The 21220-nt window shown below is 38.8% G+C and overlaps 1 protein-coding gene across 1 annotated transcript in view; it reads right to left on the bottom strand.

Annotated features, from left to right (window-relative positions):
- Positions 1-20625, bottom strand: part of KNTC1 (kinetochore associated 1) — a 32133-nt gene extending 11508 nt beyond the window's left edge. The window contains exons 1-41 of the mRNA XM_058037051.1: positions 20500-20625; positions 20262-20382; positions 19776-19891; positions 19396-19468; positions 18804-18881; positions 18645-18679; positions 18308-18418; positions 17353-17446; positions 16912-16964; positions 16528-16640; positions 16117-16171; positions 15376-15474; positions 14958-15001; positions 14797-14862; positions 14631-14706; positions 14329-14454; positions 14146-14235; positions 11655-11720; positions 11209-11270; positions 10711-10822; positions 9856-9999; positions 9459-9515; positions 9277-9378; positions 8933-9049; positions 8303-8446; positions 7939-8037; positions 7397-7500; positions 7190-7295; positions 6702-6836; positions 6158-6277; positions 5791-5860; positions 5644-5711; positions 4979-5271; positions 4617-4789; positions 4336-4433; positions 3387-3528; positions 2885-2941; positions 2175-2338; positions 1593-1700; positions 785-913; positions 94-210 (exon numbers count right to left, since the gene is read on the bottom strand). Coding sequence (XP_057893034.1) covers positions 94-210; positions 785-913; positions 1593-1700; positions 2175-2338; positions 2885-2941; positions 3387-3528; positions 4336-4433; positions 4617-4789; positions 4979-5271; positions 5644-5711; positions 5791-5860; positions 6158-6277; positions 6702-6836; positions 7190-7295; positions 7397-7500; positions 7939-8037; positions 8303-8446; positions 8933-9049; positions 9277-9378; positions 9459-9515; positions 9856-9999; positions 10711-10822; positions 11209-11270; positions 11655-11720; positions 14146-14235; positions 14329-14454; positions 14631-14706; positions 14797-14862; positions 14958-15001; positions 15376-15474; positions 16117-16171; positions 16528-16640; positions 16912-16964; positions 17353-17446; positions 18308-18418; positions 18645-18679; positions 18804-18881; positions 19396-19468; positions 19776-19891; positions 20262-20382; positions 20500-20625 — 4263 coding nt within the window. The remainder of the gene's footprint in view (positions 1-93; positions 211-784; positions 914-1592; positions 1701-2174; positions 2339-2884; positions 2942-3386; positions 3529-4335; positions 4434-4616; positions 4790-4978; positions 5272-5643; positions 5712-5790; positions 5861-6157; positions 6278-6701; positions 6837-7189; positions 7296-7396; positions 7501-7938; positions 8038-8302; positions 8447-8932; positions 9050-9276; positions 9379-9458; positions 9516-9855; positions 10000-10710; positions 10823-11208; positions 11271-11654; positions 11721-14145; positions 14236-14328; positions 14455-14630; positions 14707-14796; positions 14863-14957; positions 15002-15375; positions 15475-16116; positions 16172-16527; positions 16641-16911; positions 16965-17352; positions 17447-18307; positions 18419-18644; positions 18680-18803; positions 18882-19395; positions 19469-19775; positions 19892-20261; positions 20383-20499) is intronic.
- Positions 20626-21220: the final 595 nt, after the last annotated feature.

Raw genomic sequence — 21220 nt, 5'->3', positions numbered from 1 at the left:
TCTGCCTAAAAACTCTCACATGTCCCAGATTATATTGATATTATTAACTGATTAGTTAATAAAACTAAAATAAGTAAATAAGTAAAAACTTACACCAATTTTACCAAGCTGGATGCCCCATTCTGCATCAATAACCAATTCCTGGAATTTTCTCTTTTCTTCTGCTTCACCATATTGGTCAGCAAGCTCTGCTCCCACCAGGGCTACTGCCTAGAAGGAAGGAGAAAGGAAGTGAATAAAAGTCTAAGAAATAATTTGAAAATTGGGAATCCTGAGATCTAAATCCTTAGAGGAACTTCAAACAATTCATAAATGATCACACAACTGGGTAAAATGCAAACAAACATTAGAGAAGGAGTCAGGACTATCCCACCTCCTGAGCTGGCAGCTGCTTTAAAATTTACTTTCTCTAAAATATTTTCCTAACATTGTAGAAAGTAATACAAAAGGTACTTTTTAGGCATTTTCTCAGAATTTGCATTACTCTGTCTCCCCATTTCTTTACTTCCCATCTTCCTTTCTATTTTAATAATTTTAATTCTATTCTTGAGAGCTGCTGCCAGAGAACAACTTATCCAAAATATAACACAGATATCAATCATGATGGGACTTGAAATAAATAATTTCAAGCTTTGCAATAAGTAATGATGAGGTTGAAAATCACATTAATACTGACAGCAACTTCCCACTGTGGTGCAGAGGCAGCTCCTCCCCCAGGGCCCTAAAGGAAGGATCTCTTTAACATTCTCTGTTTGCTGAAGAAACTCAAGCCTTGAGAATTTACCAAAACTTTTCTGTAATTCTGCCAGGAGTTGTTTATGACCTCCCACAGCTTATGGAACATTTCTTCCTTGGGTAAAACAGTGCAATAGCCCAGGGCCAGGTTCTGATCGATGACACGGGAGTTGAACACCTGTGGTTTGGAAAAAAAATTATAAACTTTAGGAATTTATTTAATTTCTTCAATAGTTCTCTTTGTATCAGGTGCAACACAGGAAAAATATTCCTGAATTTAAACAAGTATTGGGCCTTTAAGTTAGGGGGGGGAAAAGAATAAAAATGCATTTCAGGATTTAAAATTTAACATCTGAATATCCTGAAGCCAGTCTGAAAGTGACTTCCCTTAGTCTGAGCTGCCTTAGAAGATGGTAAATGTCAGGTTTTGCACAGAACTTTTTAAAACCTCTCCCCACCTAGGAAAACTATCAATCTAAAACAAATCCAGGATTTGAAATGAGACAGAGAATCCCTACAGATCCTAAAGGCCATCACAGTCATTTGGGACCCTAAAGGATCCCCCAAAGGTGAGGCTCCCACTGTCCAGAACCTTCCAAGCAGAGCAAACTGAGCAGGAACAGCCCCAAAGGGGCCCAAAGACTCTCTGGAAAAGGCTGTTCAGGGAGGTGGCTGAGGCACCCCTGCTGAAGGAGTTTGAAGATGAGGAGATGTGCTCAGGACAGCTTTGGGGTGGGCTTGGCTGCAGTTTGAGGGTTGGGCTCCGTGATCTCCAGGGTGTTTTCCAACTGAAACAATTCCATGTGGCTGCCAGGCAGAGCAGAAGTGGCTCCCTCACATTTCCAGGGGATTCTTACCTTGTGCAGTAAGTTCAGGACAGAGGTTTTGATTACTGAGCTGCTCCTCTGCCTCATAGCTATGAGGAAACTTCTGGTTTCAGTGAGTAGCAGGTCATCGTCATGTGGCTGTTATGAAGAAAACAGCATCTAATTAAAAATAAATTCTAAATCTTCAACTTCTTGTCATTTACAGCATAGTAATAGTAATATAGTAATTGCATTTTCAGATTTATTTAAGGCCTTAAAATAATTTCTTCTAGATAGAAAAGGATTTCTGTTTTCCAAGTGCTTTTGAATTGAGGAATGTTTCTTGAATATTCTACTTGTGACTTTTCCCATATTAAAATGACATGAAGGAACAATGTAAATCATTATTATTAAGACCATTCTAGTCTCTGCAGGAAGGTCAGGAATAAAAGCTCAGTTCTGAACACACTTTGCAAAGGGATAGAACCATGAAAACAGGGAAGAAACCACCAGCTCCTGTCACAAACTGACTCAAATCTGATCAAGTGGTGCTAATAGAAGGTCATGGTGAGAACCTCAGAGATTTAATTCTCTAAATCCCTAGAGAACTATTCCAAACTTGCCAAAAGTCACCTTTTGAGTGGGGGACAGGTCCATGGTGTTGGAAATGCCGTGCTGGAGGCAGGAGCCAACGGCACAGACTGTGAGCTGCAGGGCCAGCTGGAACTGGCTGCACTCCAGCAGGTTCTGCACTGCTGCAGAGAAGGGAGATCCAACAGGCAGCAGGAAGTTGTGTCCTGTAAAATATTTCAAAAACAACCCCAGAGAGGAATTATGAAGCACATTGTTCTAGGAGTTAATATCAGAGCAGTTTCTCTTTTTCTTCATTAGAGTTATGACTCAGGGTTTGCCTTAGTTCCCTTTAAAACCTAAAATTCTCAGGGCTTTTAATTTAATACAGGTTCCCATTTTAGTCCAAAGTCCATGAGTTTTTGACCAGAAGTTGTTTTCTTGGGCAGGCTTGATGATCTTCCCTCAGAGTAGTAGAGCTGTCCTGAAGTGCAGGTTTTGAGATGCTCAAAAATCCCATGGTGGAATGGTGGGAATTAGCACCCAAACTGGTGATTTCTGTGCTGAACCAAACCACCCCCTAAAATATGGATTTAAGTGGAACATTTAGGCACCTGTAGAACCCCCTGTGAATCAGTCATGCTTGTGTAGGGTGAATTTAAACCTCAAGGTTTCCAGGTGTCTCTTTAGACTTTCTCTGTGGTGGCTCTGCCCTCATGCCCCTGAATTGGGTGATTTTTGAGGTCTTTTCCCACCCAAGCAGGGTGTGGTACCTTCCATGAACGTTCTGTGTGCCAGGCTTCGGGACTCCAGGGGGTACAGCTTGTCCTCTGAAAGACAAAAAATGCTCATCAGCAGCATGCCAGGAACTCAGCACCACCAGCAAGGCTGGGAGAGCCCTAAAAATACCACAGGACAGGACACAAAATAGAGATCCATGAACCCCAAGAGCTATTGATGCTGTTTTTAACTGGGCCTGCTCTGAATTTATTTTTTAGAAGGGAATATCTTCCAGACTCACAAAAGAATCCAACAGTTTTCAGTAACTACTTTATGTGTGAATCCCTTGCATGTGACAGTCAACATCAAACTCTTCATCTGTGGAAATAGGAACCAAACCCAAAGTTATCTTTCCATTCTTTATCCCCTCATGGGTATTTCTACCATGAGTTTATCTAACTGAGGTGATAATTTCCACACATGAGCTGAATTATTTCTATTTCTAGACAAAAATCAGATTTTCCATTGTGTCAATGTTGAGGAGAACAAGCTTACCACAGATAGGCAGAAGAGCAGAAATGAGCTCATATGCAACTGGGAGAGATGTCTGGGGATCCAGGACTATCCCATCCTCTTTAAAGAAATCATCATAGGTCCACTCTTTGTAAGGATCTTTATCTCCTCCAGAAGATGTTGTCTAAGTAAGAACATTGTCAAAATACACACAACAAAAGGCAGAGTTAATGAGCCCACTAACAGGTTTCTGGTTTGGAATATAGGAATAGAACATGATGTTCTATTTGAAAATAGTAATTCTGTTCAATGGCCAGTGGCAAAAAACCCATTTCCTACCTAGAGTGGCCATATTTGTCCTTCATGTTGCAGCTGTTTAGTTATACACCCAAAATGTACTCTTATTCAATTTAATGGAGGCTTTCATAAACATTCTTAGCCAAATATTATAAGCAAACATTCTGCAAATGGGCCATTTTCTAGAAAAATAATATTTTGTGGATAAACAAGTCCAGCCACTCTGCTCTACTCCACTGCAGCTGTAAGAGCCCATTCATTTCAAGTAGCCTAAAGCACTGCTTGACCTAAGCAGAAAACAAAGCTGCAATTCAACAACTTGATCATCTTAAAGTTTTACAGAACTCTTGGGAAAGCTTTCACACAGTGCATTCATTTAAAAACCAAACCCTCCCTGCCATACTTTCAAGCCAGCTCTCTGCCAGTCCTGCAGAAGCTGTTTGATAAAATCCCCATTTTCAGCAGGATTTATTGGCATGAAATGTAAGTGGAGAATGCTACTTGTGCTTGTGCCACAGCTGCACTGCTTTTAGGACTCAAATCAGTTCATTCTTTAGGCAGAAGAACACACAAATTCTAGGAAATTCTAGCTAAGTTTTATTTGTGGATTTTTTTGTTGTTGGCTTTTTGATTGCTGGAGTGCTGGAGAAATGAGAGGGAAATGAATATATACAGTGAACAGCACAGAAAATACCTCAGCTGTAAATTCATAGCTGTCCATTTGGCATTGTCCATGAATTTCCTTGGCAAGTGAAGTGTATTTACACAGTTCCAGACAATCCAACACTAAATCTGTGAAAATGTTGAGATCATTAGCAGAAATGCAAGGTTCATCTGTCCAATTAAAAGGAAACAATATTGCAGCACCTATTTTCACAGCTGCAGGTCTAGAAATTCACTTGGTTTTCAGGTTTATTGAACTCTGGTTGGAAAGCTGGGCTCCCAACATGAACTAAAAATGGGAACAGGAATTACCTGGACTGCAGAGTGTGGCTGCTTGGGCAGCCAGCTCATGGATCAGTGCTGGGAGATCCATCCCAGCAGGAGTGATCACTGGAACATCAGCTCCCAGCATGTGGCAGAGCCTTTGGCACACTGCAAACAGCAGCTGCCCTGTCTTTTCATTCCAGCTGTTTTCATAGAACTCCCTTTTAAGAAAGAAAAAGATGTTAAAAATAAAAAAACCAGTAATTCTTAGGGTTTTTACTTAATTATGTCCCGATTATTTAACTAAAGCAAAAACCCCTTTCCTTTGCTTTAAATAATTCAAAAAAGTGGCAGAAATAGCTCAGAGAAGCCCACTAAAAGTGATGATCTTGAGAAGCTCTGCAGTTTACCTGCATATATTGACAGCCACTTCCACTTTTCCATCATCCAGGGCTCTCAAGGCCAGTTTTTCCCCCAGTTCATGCTCTGAGACTTTCAGGAGCAAAGCCAGTCTGTACAGCCTGGATTCAGTGGGAGGGGTTTTGGCCTTGCCACCTTCTGAATCACAACTCACTGCTTGCACTTTTCTAGACTTGGATGCAGATCTGACACGTTCATAAGAGCTTATGTGGCCCTCAAGAAGTGCAGATATCAGTGAAGGGTTCCTGTATTCTTCATCTGAGAGAAAGATATCAAAATACTCCTGCAACAACAAAAAAAATTATATATTTGTATCCATTTAACTTCCTTTAAATTGCTTTTTTTTGCCTACTGTACTGAGATCTTCATAAATTCTTACAGCACTCTTATCATGAACTCTTTGAAGTGTTAGCAATTAAGACTTTAGTGACAATATTAATTTTTGGTTTAAATAGACAACTGAGTTCTAATTGGGAACTTCCCTAGATTAGGTTAAATTGCTAATTAGCCTTAGAATCAATTTGAAGTCAATAATAAAAACAACCTTTGCGTGCACATTGTAAATATAATTAATTTTTAATATAATCCATGTGATAAAAACAATTGGAGTAACCACAGTAAATTAAAAGGGATTTAAAACAATAAAAATACTCACCTGCAGGGCAGCAAGTGTTTCAAACAACTTTAGGTTTTCTTCACATTCATATTTCTTCACAGGATTGTCTGTTGGAGGAGAAAAACAATTAGATTTTGATTCCATTTACACAAAGAAAGATATAAGATGTTAAAATTGTACCTTTACCTTTTTGAATGCTGAACCAGAATTTGAGGACTTCCACCAGTGTCTTAGTCATAAGCATTTGTGGTTTTTGCTGTAGGAAAGGAAGAGGTTTTTATTTTTTTGTTAAAATGTTGGGCTTCAGCTCTTAAAGCACAATGCAAAGTTCCACAAACTTCTTTAGCAACAATTACCAAGTCTAAGGCACAACCAGTTGAAAAGCAAAGGAACAGAAAGTTATTTTGCATATTTATCTTTATAGAACAGTAGATTTTATAGGTGTAATATGTGTTTACTCCACAGTCTGTCAGCTCTCACAGGAAATATCCCCAGCTCTCCCTTTTTCAGAATAATTTGTGTGCACACTTTGTGGTGGGAAAAGCCTTGGTACCTCTTCAGGGTCATCTGCTTTGTTCTGTAACATCAGTCTTCCCCACAGAGTCAATCTCTCTGCAACTTCCTCAGCCTTAGCCAGAGGCAGAGATTTTAACAAAGTCAGAGATTCCTCTCCCTGAAGGGAGAAAAAGAGACAAAATTAGAACAGAAATATTAAAAAGGAAAGGGCATTTGCATGTGGAAAGGCTGAGTTATGTGTACATTCTTGTTCTGATCAATGGCTGCACAATGGTCATGAGGGTAAATAACAATGCATGGAAATGTGTAGAGACTTCAATTCCAAACTCCTCTGGTGCATTGCAGGTCACAACTTTCACCTTATTCTGCCACAAAAGAAGGATAAAACTCTGACAAAGAATTCATTTTCAATGCTAAACATTTTCAATTGCTGCTAAGGCAGTTAGCTGTCAAATTAACAATTTGAATTAAAAATACTTAGGCAATCTGCTTATAAGATTTCAGCAAACTTGTCCCTGTTTTGTCAGGAGGCCTCAGTGTCTGTAAATTCCAGGATCAACTGCCATAAAATATTTCCCTACCCTTCCTCTGTCAATCAGGTCCATCATCCTCAGGAAATACACTTCCCCAGTGGGCAGCAGGTAGGCTTCCACAATTTTCAAGGCATCCTCCAGGCAAGTGGGGGTATCTTGTTTGAGAATGTATCTAACAAGCCTCTGTAAGAAAACAGAAATGGACTTTAGTTTGGGGATGTACAGGATAACAAAGCAATTAGTTTATACAAACTACCAATGGAATTTTCAGTTTGTATCAAGTTATCTGGAAGCTTCAAACTTTTATCTAGAGAAAAGCTGACAGAAATGTAACTGGGAGAAAACAAGGCTTGGGGACTGAATTAGCCTGGGAACTCTGAAAATTTGTCTGGTGATACTGAGAAACTTCTCCAGAAATATCTGTGTCTTCTAGTGAAGGGGAGATGTTAAAAAAAAACCAACTCAAATGGCAAAAATAAATCAGCAGGTGCTGTTCACTGTGACCTTTGGAGAAATCCAAACTCTTGGTACCTTACCATTATCATCTGCTTGTCCTTCAGAAGATTGGTATCTCTTATCCCATAGGCTCTCAAAAGCTTCTTCATCTCCATCAGTCTGTAACTTTCCTGCAGTAACTTCACTCTGGGAACAAATTCATCCATCATTTGCACCCCCAGCTATGGGATTTAACCATCACCCCACATCACACACAGGATTTCCCCAGCCAAGGGGGTGCTGCTTACTTGGCATGATTCATTTCCAGGTGCTTTCTGACCAGCTGCTCCACTGCTGCACTCCATGGCACCACAACTCCATGCATTATCTGCAGCACTGCATCAAACTTCAGCTGCAAAAGGGACACAAACAGAAAATAACTTATTTTCACTTTGCAAAATAAGTTTCAAAGTAGTCCCTTGAAGTATTGTTCATGTGTGACTGATCCCTTTGGGCAAGTATTTTATTTCCTTGCCCAATCTTCACTTGCACAAAGGGCATCATATGATTGTCAAGTTCAATTAGAAAATGCTTGCAGTCATTTATGACACTGTGGTTCCATATATATTAAAATTGGTGAGTTTTCCATGTGATGACACCACAACTACAATTATATCCTCAAAAAAATATCCTGGGGGAGATGGCTAAAATAGAATAAGAAGATAACATCATAACATACCATTTTATCCTCATAGCACTCATTAAAAATGTACTCAGAGCATTATGTAAAAATCATATTTTGCTCTGAACTCATGTGCTGGAGTCACCTGATGCCTTTCATGAAACATACATCAGTGTCAGAGATGCAGCCAATGACAGCCACAGCCTTGGCCTCCCAGGCAGTTTCAAACACTGAAATGGATCGTGTCCGACAGCGCTCCAGCAAATCCTGTGTTTGGATAAAGGTGATCAGAACACTTGGAATTAGAAAAGATAGGAATATCTCATAATATGACCAAAAGTGTGAAGTTTTCTGGGCATTAAGAGATTGTTCCATAAATGAAATGGTAACTGTCGTTAAATTCATTGACAGGAATAGGGTTAATCTAAAAGCTGGACCTAAAATTCAGTTGTAAGTTCAAATATTCATCAGACTTGGTTTCTGCTTCCTGCTGTTGAAATAGCTTTCTTCAAAAGGAAGTAAATATGGATACCTTGACATACTGTAGAAGAAGCTCATCTTTTTGTAGGTTGTGTTCACACAGGTAGGGTTTTATAAACTTCTCCAAAATTGATGGGACAAGCTCTGGTGCCAAAATTTTATCAAGCATGCGAAACACAATAGTGGTTGCATTTTCCTGGGCAGCAAGTGGGAAAAGGCCAAGTTAGAACATCACAAATTTCAGTGCAAGGCCATTTTCATCTCTGGTACATAATCCAACATCCAGAGGCCACTGAAATCAACTGAAAGATTTCCCTCTTTAGAATCTTGAAAGAATCCCTCTTTAGCTGAAAAAACCCCTTTCATCTACAAAGCTTTTCTTGTTCAGTTGTACTTTCAATTTCTCTGTTGCCAGTCCTTGTTCCACAGTAGGTGATCTGAAATAATCTGCAAAGCACAGAGTTTGAGCCACAGCTTCTCAGTGCCTTAGGTTATATTTATAACCTGAATTGAAAGAAAATTTGTAGCACAACTTCTCAAATAGTCCCAGCAGCTTATGGATGGAAATTGAACCAACATCCATCAGGATTTCTTTTGTCTGATTTTTAAATTACATGCCATAAGATTCTGCTCCTTTTCAGAACAACCTGAAAAGCACTTTTTCAAGTGTCTGCACTGTTACCTTTTCAAAATCACAGAATGCCAGCCTGCAGTTGTATTTTCTGTACAGATTTCTCAACTCTTGTAAATCATTTACCAGCTTCTTTAGCCTCTGTATCTCTTCACAGTCACCACACCTCTGAAACAGTGTTGAGAAATAAAATGTTAGGAGACAAGGCCATTGAGAGGCTTTCATCTACTTTAAATCTTTAAAAATATGAAAATTGGAATTCTTTCCTTTCATGGAATTAAGTGCATCTTCCCCAAACCCACCAGTGATCTAACTATCCTCCACTCCAGCTCTAGCACACAGGATCTGTTTGAGGTTTCTTAGTAGCAAAATCTTGTATTTGTTACATTTCTTACCAAAGGAGTCCACTTGCCAAAAGCTGTCACTCCCAGTTCACCTTGATTTTCACTTGTAAAAAAAATCTCAGCCACTTGGAGTCCATTTTCAGGCCAGTTTGCCTGTCCAAAGGAATTGATATTAGCAAACCATATGACACATGTAGGAATACAAGACAGGCCAGGTTTCTGCAGTGATTTACCTTGTCAGTTAATTCAAGGTTTCGAGCAGCTTGTTCCAGCCATTTTGCTAATATTTTCTGGAAAAAAATACAATTATAACAGAGTTATGCTATCTATCAAATTTGCCATTAGAAGATTCTTTCTAAAGAAATAATTTCAAATATAAATGCTAGGGAAAAGAATCTAGTATTTTCTGGAAAAAATACAGTTATAAGTAGAGTTATGCTAATTATCAAAGCAAAATTTGCCATTAGAAACTTCTTTTAAGAGAAATAATTTCAAATATAAATGCTAGGGAAAATAATCCATTTCAAAGACAGAGGAACAAGTTCCTGACATTCAGAAGTCTGGAGGATTGACAGTAAAACCATCTTAGTGTGAGAAAATGACAATTTGCAGTTCTTAAGTCAGTCTCACCTGTCCATCTGGCACAGCCCTCCTTGAGAAGGGGATCACAAAATTTTTAAGCCACACACAAAGTTCCTTCAAAGGAGCAGCAAAATGGATGGCATTGAGCAAATCCTTCAGCATTTTCTCATCAAAGCTGCTTTCAAAATCAGCCTAAAATATGAAACCAGAACAATTACATATCCATGGAGTAAATGTTCATCTGGTACTCTGTAAAGTTGTTTCACTAATAGGAAGAGCCAGTAAATTTCACAAATCCAAAGAGAAAATCTCAGTAGTCATAGGCAGAAATTAAATTAAGCTCTGTTCAGTAAAACTAGAGTTTGGTCTTCTTAAAAAAGGATCTAGTTGAAGGAATTTCTTTACAAATAACACTGTTCTATTACTTTCACACTCATTCTATAGTTCTGTCTTAGTGAGAAAACAACAGACATGGAACTGAAAGTCCTGCACTAAAAAATAAAATAACAGCACACACACTACCTTAAATGTGTCATTCAGAGTAAGGAGTCTGTGATTATTTTTAAAGGATTTTAAGGTAGGCAGAAAACATCCACTGAAATCTGAGAGCTGGGCTTGCAAGAAAGTGAGTGGAAGATTACAAGCACTGCAGGATAAATCAAATTGGCATGACTTAGAAATATGAATTCTGACACCAGAAATACCAGTTTATTCCTAAATCAATAAGAAATTCAGCCTCCTGAGCATCCAGGTGAACAGTACTCATTGTGGTAATTGATGAGATGCTGCCATGCACCTTTGCTTTCTGAGGAGCTGTTTTGTAACAGAACCAGTGAAATTAGGCTGGAAAATGGAAGAGATTTAACCCCCTCCATAAATTCCAGAGATTCTGTGCCACCTCACCTGATGCCTGAGCCACAGGTACTGTGCACAAGGCAAATTTCCTTCCTCCAGCTGAAAAACAATAATCTTGAACATGTCCTCATTGTTCAGGAACTCTGTCCAAGCAATGCCACTAAAAGGAGGGGGAAGAGAAGCTTTGTTAAATGTCATTTACAAAGAAACTGGGGGAGAGAACTTCAAAACCTTTCTACCCAGTGCTTGATGTTGTAAGAAACAACAGGAGTGGTGCTTTGTGTTTGTCTAAAATCACAATCCCTCCTACACATCTTGAATTAAAACCCCCAACTATTTAAGTGGACGTGCAATAGATAATTTATGTTTTCAATATATAGGATGACTCAAACCTCTGCATTCTCCCATCTCCAGAGCACAGGATGGGAAACTTAAGAGCTTGAAGTTTAATGAACTCATATTAAAAAACAAAAATAATCTTAATTTCAGTGGTACAGTCTAAACAATCACAATTAAATTTATTTTAAATCTTAAACACAAACAAACCTGAATTTCTCTAGTCCAAAAGCTTCATAGAATGTTGTAAGCCTTGCCTGAGCTCTCAACACCTGAATGCAGAGGAGATTTAAGGTTAATATCTGGCTGAACATATTACATGACATGATTAGAGCACTGATTCTCCTTGAAGGCAGATGAGGCCAGTTTACAACAGGACCAAACAAAAAAAAAATGAAACTCCAAAAAGTACTTTAAGAAAGGTTCTGCCTTCAATTTATGGAGCATCTGAAACTGAATCTTTCTATGACTTGAAGGAATGGCTTATTTCTGAATCTGTCATTACTGTGCTTTTCTTTCATACTATAAAATATAATTTTGTTTAGATTTTTTAAAATTCAGCAGTAGTTTACAGTAATAATTTGAATTTGCAGTTTGTACAACTCTACATTACAATTGTTTATGTGATACTGTAGATCCAAAAAATGTGTCCTCACCTCAGCTATGCATACTGGAGCCCCATCAGATGGTGGAGCACTGGTTCTGTTATCTTTCTTCAAAATCTGAAAAAAGGACATGAAAGGGTTTGGCTGACAACTCAGAGCATGCCAGGCAGGACTGTGAGTGCATAAAGACATGAGCAAGAAGTCAGGAGTGCTGTAAATTGAGATATTACAATGCTAGATTGGATCCAATTCAATTGGGCTAAATCCCAAATAAGGAAATGTGGGTGTGGCTAAATCCCAAATAAGAAGATGTGGGCGGGGCTAAATCCCAAATAAGGATATGTGGGAAGGGCTAAGGCCAAACAAGGAAATGTGGGCAGGGCTAAGCCCAGATAAGGAAATGTGGGAAGGGCTACACACAAATAAGGAGATGTGGGCATGGCTAAGCCCAAATAAGGAATTGTGGGCAGGGCTAAGCCCAAACAAGGAATTGGGGGCAGGGCTAAGCCCAAACAAGGAAATGTGGGCATGGCTAAATACAAATAAGGAAATGTGGGCAGGGCTAAGCCCAAATAAGAAATGTGGGCAGGGCTAAGCTCAAGTAAGGAGATGTGGGCATGCCTAAGTCCAGCTAAGGAAATGTGGGCATGGCTAAATCCCAAATAAGGAAATTTGGGCAGGGCTAAGCCCAGATAAGGAAATGTGGGCATAGCTAAGCCCAGATAAGGAAATGTGGGAAGGGCTAAATCCCAAATAAGGAAATGTGGGAAGGGCTACACACAAATAAGGAATTGTGGGCACGTCTAAATCCCAAATAAGGAAATGTGGGCAGGGCTAAGCCCAAATAAGGAAATGTGGGTGTGGCAAAATAACAAATAAGGAAATGTGGGCAGGGCTAAATCCCAAATAAGGAAATGTGGGCATGGCTAAGCCCAGATAAGGAAATGTGGGCATGTCTAAATCCCAAATAAGGAAATGTGGGAAGGGCTACACACAAATGAGGAAATGTGGGAAGGGCTACACACAAATAAGGAAATGTGGGCATGTCTAAATCCCAAACAAGGAAATGTGGGCATGGCTAAATCCCAAAAAAGGAAATGTGGGAAGGGCTACACACGAATAAGGAATTGTGGGCATGTCTAAATCCCAAATAAGGAAATGTGGGCATGGCTAAATCCCAAATAAGGAAATGTGGGCAGGGCTAAGCCCAAACAAGGAAATGTGGGCATAGCTAAGCCCAGATAAGGAAATGTGGGAAGGGCTAAATCCCAAATAAGGAAATGTGGGAAGGGCTACACACAAATAAAGAAATGTGGGCATGTCTAAATCCCAAATAAGGAAATGTGGACAGGGCTAAGCCCAAACACGGAAATGTGGGCATAGCTAAGCCCAAATAAGGAAATGTGGGTGTGGCAAAATCACAAATAAGGAAATGTGGGCATGGCTAAATCCCAAATAAGGAAATGTGGGCATGCCTAAGTCCAAATAATGAAATATGGGCATGGCTCAGCCCAAATAAGAAATGTGGGCAGGGCTAAGCTCAAGTAAGGAGATGTGGGCAGGACTAAATCCCAAATAAGGAGATGTGGGCATGGCTAAATACAAACAAGGAAATGTGGGCAGGGCTAAATCCCAATAAGGAAATGTGGGCAGGGCTAAATCCCAAATAAGGAAATGTGGGCAGGGCTAAATCCCAAACAAGGAAATGTGGGCATGCCTAAATACAAATAAGGAAATGTGGGCATGTCTAAATCCCAAATAAGGAAATGTGGGCAGGGCTAAATCCCAAATAAGGAGATGTGGGCAGGGCTAAGACCAAATAAGGAGATGTGGGCATGGATCAATCCCAAATAAGGAAATATGGGCGTGGGTACACCCAAATAAGTGAATTGTGGGTGGGGAAAAGTCCATATAAGAGAATTTTTTCCCCTTTTTCTCCCATTTTATTCCTATTTTCCCCCAATTCTCCCCTATTTTTTTCCTATATTTTCCCAGGTTTTATTCCCATTTTCCTCCCAATTTTATTCGAATTTTCCTCTTATTTTATTCCTATTTTGCCCCAATTTTTCCCTTTTCCTCCCCAATTTTCCCCCCATTTTATTCCCATTTTCCAGCAATTTCCCCCCATTTGTTCCCCATTTTTCCCTCCAAAAATTCTTTTTTTTTCTTAAAAAAATTCAGTATTTAGAATATATTTGATCTAATTCAAAAAAGGTTACCTACTTTGAGCTTTAGTTTGAAAATTAATATTTTATAGGTACTTTAAAAAACTGCTACTCAAAACTAAACCCTGCTTTGTGATACAAAAATAAATCTGTGATCTCTTTCTTGCCCTTGGGCAATACCAAGAACGAGATTGGAACAAGACTTGCTGCTTCTTCATGGCTGGTTACAAAGGATTTGTTTGGTTACACAGGATTTATAATGCCTTTACTTTTGCCTTTTGGAATGACTGTAACTGCTCTATGCCCCTCTCATGTTGTACAGAAGGGTGGAATAGAAGTTGAAAAGTAGAAGAAATAAAAACAAGTAAAGCCCTTACCCTGACTTTAGCATAATTCAGCATTTCTCGTGTGGTTTCATACAGTGGCCATGGAGCATTGATGCAGTAATTCACAACAAACTGGCTGTCCTGTTGGCATAAGGAAACAACTGAAATTAATTCCAAGATCCTTTATCATTTGAATTGTTTTAGTAGGCAGAGAGGGTAGAAATACAAACAAACCTGAATTTTTTGCAAATTTTCTTTGGCTTCATTGCCAAGATCCAGCAAGGCTTCCTGGCCATAATTCCCAAGAGAAGCTGAAGCCAGTTTCTCTAAAAGAGTGTTTGCCTTTACTTTGTATACAAGCTGTTTAAAAAAATAATACAAATATGGTGAGCTGTTTTATAAGGTAACATCCCACTGCCTTGGTAATATCTGTAATATTTTTAATGCTTTCTATTGGACTATAGAGCAAGGACCTTCTCATAATTTCAGTCATACAAATTAATCTCTAATGTGTTTCTCATGAATGAACAACTCACCTCAACATCCAGTCCAAACTGAATAGCAAAATTCTCTGCTTCAGTGAATTTGTGTTTGTGCAGTAAACGACTTAGTCTGGGGAGGAAATAAAATAAACCACTTCAATGTAAGTCCAGATTAAAAAAAATTGGTAATACTACAATGGTTTTTCACAGAAACCAGTACCTATTTTCTGGCAAGGCTTCAGTTAAACTTCTCATCACAACTATAGAAACTGGGTCTTCAGAGGGCCTGAGGATGAAAGGGAATTATGTGAATTTATCAACTCTATGTGGAAGTAATTTTTATATAATAATGAGCTAGTTGCAAACAAAATATTGTCTTACATTTGATGCTTTTCATGAATTCCTTCCAAGAAGTGTATTGTATCCTGTAGTGAGCAATGACAGAAACCATCAGGTGAAATGAACTGAATTCCAAATAAATCCACAGCATTTTTCTATGCTAAGAGAACTTAAAAAACTTCCCTCAGTTTTTAGTTGTAACAGCAGCAGGAACCACTGGCAGTGCTATTAAATAGTGCAAGAAACCTCAGACTAAATTTAAATTCAGTTTGCTTCATAAAAGGCTATTTTTCTCTATCCTTTGGGGACATCACTTAATCTTTCTTTGTGTGGTTCCTGCACAGTTTCTAGCAGAAATTGCTTCTAACCTAACAAGAATAACTCACTACCCTCTAATATTTACACATATTAAGACAACTGTATTGCTTCAAAGAACAAAAACAAAATCATCAAAACCTACAGTGCAAATCCCACTTTGAACAAGGGAAGAAACAGGAGACACTTCCAGAGAATAGAGCTGTTGCATGGTGGGCAATGCAAAAACCATCAGGCTTCTCATCTATTAAAAAAAAAAAAAAAAAAAGGGGAGAAAACAAAGAAGTCAGAATTGCTTTTTTTTCTTTCACTGGTGAGAGAGTGGTATTTGCAGAATAATTTCTGAATTCTTAAGGAATTACAGCAGGACTTTTTATGAAATGCAGGTCTTCAGTTTGAGGAAATTTAATGAAGGTTCAGACGTTGCCTCCCCCTCTCTCTTTCTCTAGGCCTATTATGTATAACTCAACAGGTTTAATCTAATTTTTAGAATTGCATAATGTTCATCCTGGTATTTTATTTCAGTTGCCTGCACTGACTGTAGCTGGGGGTAGATGCTGAAGGCAACAGAGATTGTTCTAAAGAATTCTGGGAAGGGGTGTAAGACAAAAACACATTTTGCTGCTCTTCCTTGTCTGCCTACCTTAATGAACCAAACCCAACCAGGCCCAGCTTGGCCTGGACACCCCCAGGAATCCCAGGAATCCCAACAGCCCTCACTTGCTATACCCTAAGATGTAAATGGCCACATTTCAGTTTGGATTTCAGCTCCTCAGAATTCTCTGTGCCCCAAATGTTTTGCCACCTCCATCCCTCTTCCCTCTTTATTTTTCCTATGAGCAATTGCAAACAATTAAGGAGCAGAACACAGAATAGGAGATTTTACCTGTTTGGCATCTGGCATTGTCATGACAATCAGTTTCACATTGGCAAGCCCTTGCCTAATGAATGAGAAAGAGATAAAAGAAAGCAAAATTTGCTGTAGGAATCTGAGGTTAAAACTGTGAAATATTTTTTTTCTGTGTTTTAGAAAATTTTGCATTCCATGACACATTTAGAAATCCCTTTATATTTTAATATATAACTGAATAGTTTCTAGCACTTTCTCCCACATTAGAACAATAGTCACACTTTTTCACACATTCTGTTTAATCTTAATTTTTAAGAAAAGGAATTTCTAACAGGGACAAGCTGTTTTGCACCAGCATCTGGGCCAAAATAATGAGATATTTCATAAAAATTACAGCACCAGACAACATTTCACTTCTTGGGGCTGGTGCTGTAACTCTTCACTTACCATGTGACTTGGGAGGAATCTGACTCAGTAGTGAGAAGAAATTCTTCAATATGTATTAAAGGCCAATCCCAAATTAGAGTGAGAGAATAAATATCCCACGTGCTTAAGATGTTCTAGATTAAAAAAAAAAATAATCAGACATGAGTTCATATTTTCCTCATAGAAGACAGTTTTTCAACAAAATATTACATTTTGTGGCTTAAACAATGAATAGGAGTAGAATTTAAAAAAAGAAACAACACAGGAAGATCAAGATGCTCTTGATATAAGTAAATATAAGTACCTTCATTTTACAGAAATTTTACTTTAAACCTTAAAAAATATGTTTATAAGCTGGATCAAGAACATTGTAAAGTGAAGATTAAAGCAAATCATTACCCATACCTCTGTATCCAAAACAAACAGCTGATTGTCAAGGACTTGAAGTTTTGCAGCACCTAAAAAATATGAGTACTCACATAAATTCATTATTTTTCTTGAGATATGTATCAGAAGCAAAAACATATTCAAACACATAACCAAGTATTGGAAATCTCATGGTTCAACCTCATGGAACTTCCTAGGACTGTGCAAGGTTTAGCTTAAAGTGAATTGTGATTTATGTCACTAAGTTAAACTGCAATTTTGAAGCCCACATTTTGGCTGTACCTTTACAAAATTGTTCTGTTTGGTACATGTGAATTTATTAAAAACGATGAAACTAATTGAATCAATGAAAATGAAATTTAATGAAATTAATTTATTTAAAAAAAAACAACCATTAGTACATTCTGCAATTAAATATGAAATCTACACTTGTCTATAAAAAGATAAAACTTTCTTTACCTTGGATCAGACTTGAATCAGCAAAACTTTGAGCAGACACCAGGGCATTGGTGGGGTCCACCTCCCATCTGGAGAGCACATAATCACCTTTACCCTGTAAGGAGAGGAAAAGTAAAATGGGGTTAGACAGGAGATGTTTGACCACTGACATGTCTCCTTCTGCCATTGATCTTGAACTTGGAAAGCTGCAAAACTAAATTTAACTTTAGTCCTCTACTGATGATCAGAAAAAAACATTTATTTCTTTATTTTTAATTTAACATTTTTCCCCTTCTCCTTTCAAGACCAGCCTTTGTTACAGTGATTGTTACACTCAGCAGTTTTTGGCTCTCTTAAAAACAGCATTTCAAAATATCCACTTTTCTTTCTCATAGAACATAAAAGCTGAATGAAATTACTCTGAGCCTACTGAGGAAAATCCCATTGAATTCAACAGGCTTCAAAAAATCAACTCAGAGAACTTGTTTGCAAGTTTGCCAATTACATTTCAAAGCAAGCCTATATTTTAATTTCTTTATTAGTTGCTGTATTTAATTCATGCTTAAAAGCTTTGTTGAATTAGACCTGGTTATTTTAGCAGGCCTTGTTGAATGAGAAGCTGATTGGAAGACTCTTGCCAGCTTTGGTTTTGTCTGTGAGCTCAAGGATAACATCTATAAACAATCCAGCCTGTACAGACCAGGAACCAGTGATTTCTAAGCTCAGAAACTCAGGGTGAAAATATTTTCCCCTCATCCATCACAACAAAGTCATTTTGGAGATGACAGCTGTTATTTCTTTATGAGAAAAACCATGGACAGGCAGCACAAGTGATAACCTTTAAATTGACAGTGAAGGAAATAAAAAGCTGATAAGTTGCTTGAAAAAGAGACAAATTTCTGGAGACAAATTTTGTTGCAGATCCAAAAATGCCATCACTGATCACATGGAAATTGTTCATGTTCTTGGTGCTTACCCCAATGATCAGATGGATTTTGTTGACTGAGCTGCTGATGACAAAGTCCTGACAGCCCAGGCTGTGGTGCTCTCCTGTGGCAATGAAAGTTGTCTTTATCTGTCCTTGTAACTTGTGGGTGGCAGAGCAGGGATGGCCACAAATGGAGAAGAAAAAGATTTGTTTATAGAACCAGTGGATAAAAATCTCTGCTCATTTCTAAGTGTACAGAAAAAGTAACAATCACAGCTATGAGGGGGAATGATGGACTGGTAAATAGTCAAGGGAATGTAGAGAGCAAAGTTTGGTGACAAACTCTGCACTTTTAACAATTTTGCCAGTTTTGCATGTCTCTTACTTGCTTTGCTGTAGTCATATCCATCTTCTCAATTGCTAAATATTACAAAAAAAAAATAAAATCAGCATTAAATAAACTTTTCAAAAAGGCACAAAGGAAGTTTTTGAATACAGGCTTCCCTGTTCCAATGAAATCCCAGGGGTCTGTAGCTATTCCTACCTTCCTGTGTTTTTCCAAGAGGGACACACATAATGCAGAAGCATCCATTGCTTGTGAGAATAAACATGTGATAAACACCTAAAAAACCCAACAGAAATATTTCACACTGAAGTATTCAAGAGCAAGTAAAGAGAAGAGTAGCTTGTAAACAGGGCAGTGAAATAACTGACCCCAAAAAATCATCTGACCAATAGATTAGCCTATTTTAATCAAAAATGTTGTAATTTCCAGGAGGAGTAGAATAGTATATTCTGTTGTGACAGAACAGGGCTGGGAATTTATAGAACAGAACCACTGAACTCTGATAGAAGACAGAAGGAATTCTTCCTTTTTTAAGCATTTTCATATGTTTAGCACAGTCTCAAAAGAAAAAGATATTGAATTCTGAATATTTGTTTCCTATGGCATTTGTAAAATAATTGATGAGATAAAGAAACTTCTTCAACTTTGCTTTGCATTGTGCACATAAAACTAATTTTTCTTTATTTTCTGTATTACTTATTTTGTAATCTCTTTCCCTGAGAGCTATTAAAGGGGAACAAAATCACAAAAATTCAGACAAAGGGGGAGAAAATAATCATTCAGTTCTTACCTGCATCTGCATTATCTTGAACAAAAAATAGATTTAAGTAAGTCTTTTCACTTGTAGATTGTTCAGCCAAAATCTAAAATAGAAACAGCATAAAGACTATTATTCTGTATTTCACTAAAAATATTGACATATTGATTATCAGTTCAAATTTTAAACTATTTTTAATGAAGGTTCTTGTTTCTGCATGCCATTCCTAAACAGATTTTCCTTATTCATCACTCATGGGAACAGAAGTGCCCATTTCAGTTGTTTAGTTAGAATATGTGGTCAAAAAGGCAAGGATGTTTATATTTTGGTATTTGGAAAAATGATTTAAAAACCCTCAAGAAAGTCTGAGAACAAAATGTTCAGAGCAAAATTAAATAGAAAAGTTACTGTACCCTTGTTAGCAAGGTTTGTTTGGATGGGATGTGGATGAGATGTAAACTGCCACTTCTCTCACCAACCACAAGGAATTGCTTGTCATGGCACATACCCACAACATCCACGTTAGAGTCTGAAAAGATTCATGGCAAAATGTCAGATGTCAAGATCTGGGTTTTATGAATAAATATTAACACAAGAATTCGACAACACAGTGTCCCAGATTTCTTCAAAACAAATTGTTCTGACTAAATGAAATAGGGGAAGAGGCCTACAGGGAGTGGTTTTGGTATCCAGTGAGAACTTAGAAAGGATTCTAATGAAATTGTACTGAAATAATTAATTGTCTTCAGAAGCCAAAATCACTTTTTATTACTTAGGTACTTGTTATAATGCTTCCCTTTACAGGCTAGTCAGACATTGCTATGTTCTCCTGTACAAACCTAGGTATTTTAAAAGCCAGTCTTCACTTGCCAAGTGGAATTCCAAAGGAAAGAACTCACCAAACTGGATGTGCATGAGAAGAGACAGCCCAGTGCTGTCCAGAAGTGCCACAGATCTGTCCACAGCAACAATGCTGCCATCCCTGGAGCTGCATGCATGGAGCTGGGGGTTCACAGAGACCTGGCAAGGGAAAGGTTGTTTCACACAGGAACACTCCAGAAAACATGGCAGAGGAGCCCAGGTAATTATTAGACAAAAAATAAATTAATTAAAGACAAAAGCTTTGCTAGGTTGTACCTTCTCTGAAGATGTGATTTGCAGCAGAGAATCCACCTGGTACAGGGCAGTGCCACACTCCTGGCCCAGCCCCACCGGCAGCTGCCCCGTGTCCTCGTTCAGCAGGAGCTCGATCTCGTTCCACATCTCTGCCTGGGATAAACATTGCAGGAACAACTTGTAGAGCAGACAGCTCTAACCTGTAGCTACAGGTTTTATTATTTTCATTAGTATTTATTAGTATTATTACTGTCTGGAGGCACTGTGTACAAGAAGACTCGTGAGGATGAGGAGTTTGTTTGAAGCCAGGTGAGCAGTGTGGATCCCGGCCTGGCTGAAGGCAGCTTGGGGAGATTTCACCAACTGAATTCACTGCCAGCGCTCCCCCCATGCTGTGAGTGTCCCTGCCCACAGGAACACATTCCCTGCCCTCAGAGACCCTCATCCCCTCTGGGTGACAAGCCCCAGCTCACAGGGACCCCCATCCTCTGTCTCAGGGAACCCTGCACCTGACAAGGGTGACAAAACCTTGCCCACAGGGACCCCAGGCCCTCACTGCGGCGGTGACATCGCTATTTCCAGGGGGACCCCTCACCCGTGACACTGCCGTTCCTTCAGTTACCCCGCTCCCCTCACCGATGACACTCCGTGCCCCCGATCCCCTCACCGGTGACACTCCCGTTCTCTCAGTTACCCCGCTCCCCTCACCGATGACACTCCGTGCCCCCGATCCCCTCACCGC

Source organism: Melospiza georgiana, chromosome 18, assembly GCF_028018845.1.
Source record: "Melospiza georgiana isolate bMelGeo1 chromosome 18, bMelGeo1.pri, whole genome shotgun sequence".
Classification (NCBI taxonomy): Eukaryota; Metazoa; Chordata; class Aves; order Passeriformes; family Passerellidae; genus Melospiza; species Melospiza georgiana.
Note: the sequence above shows the minus strand (reverse complement) of the source record. Positions and strands in the feature narration are given on the sequence as shown.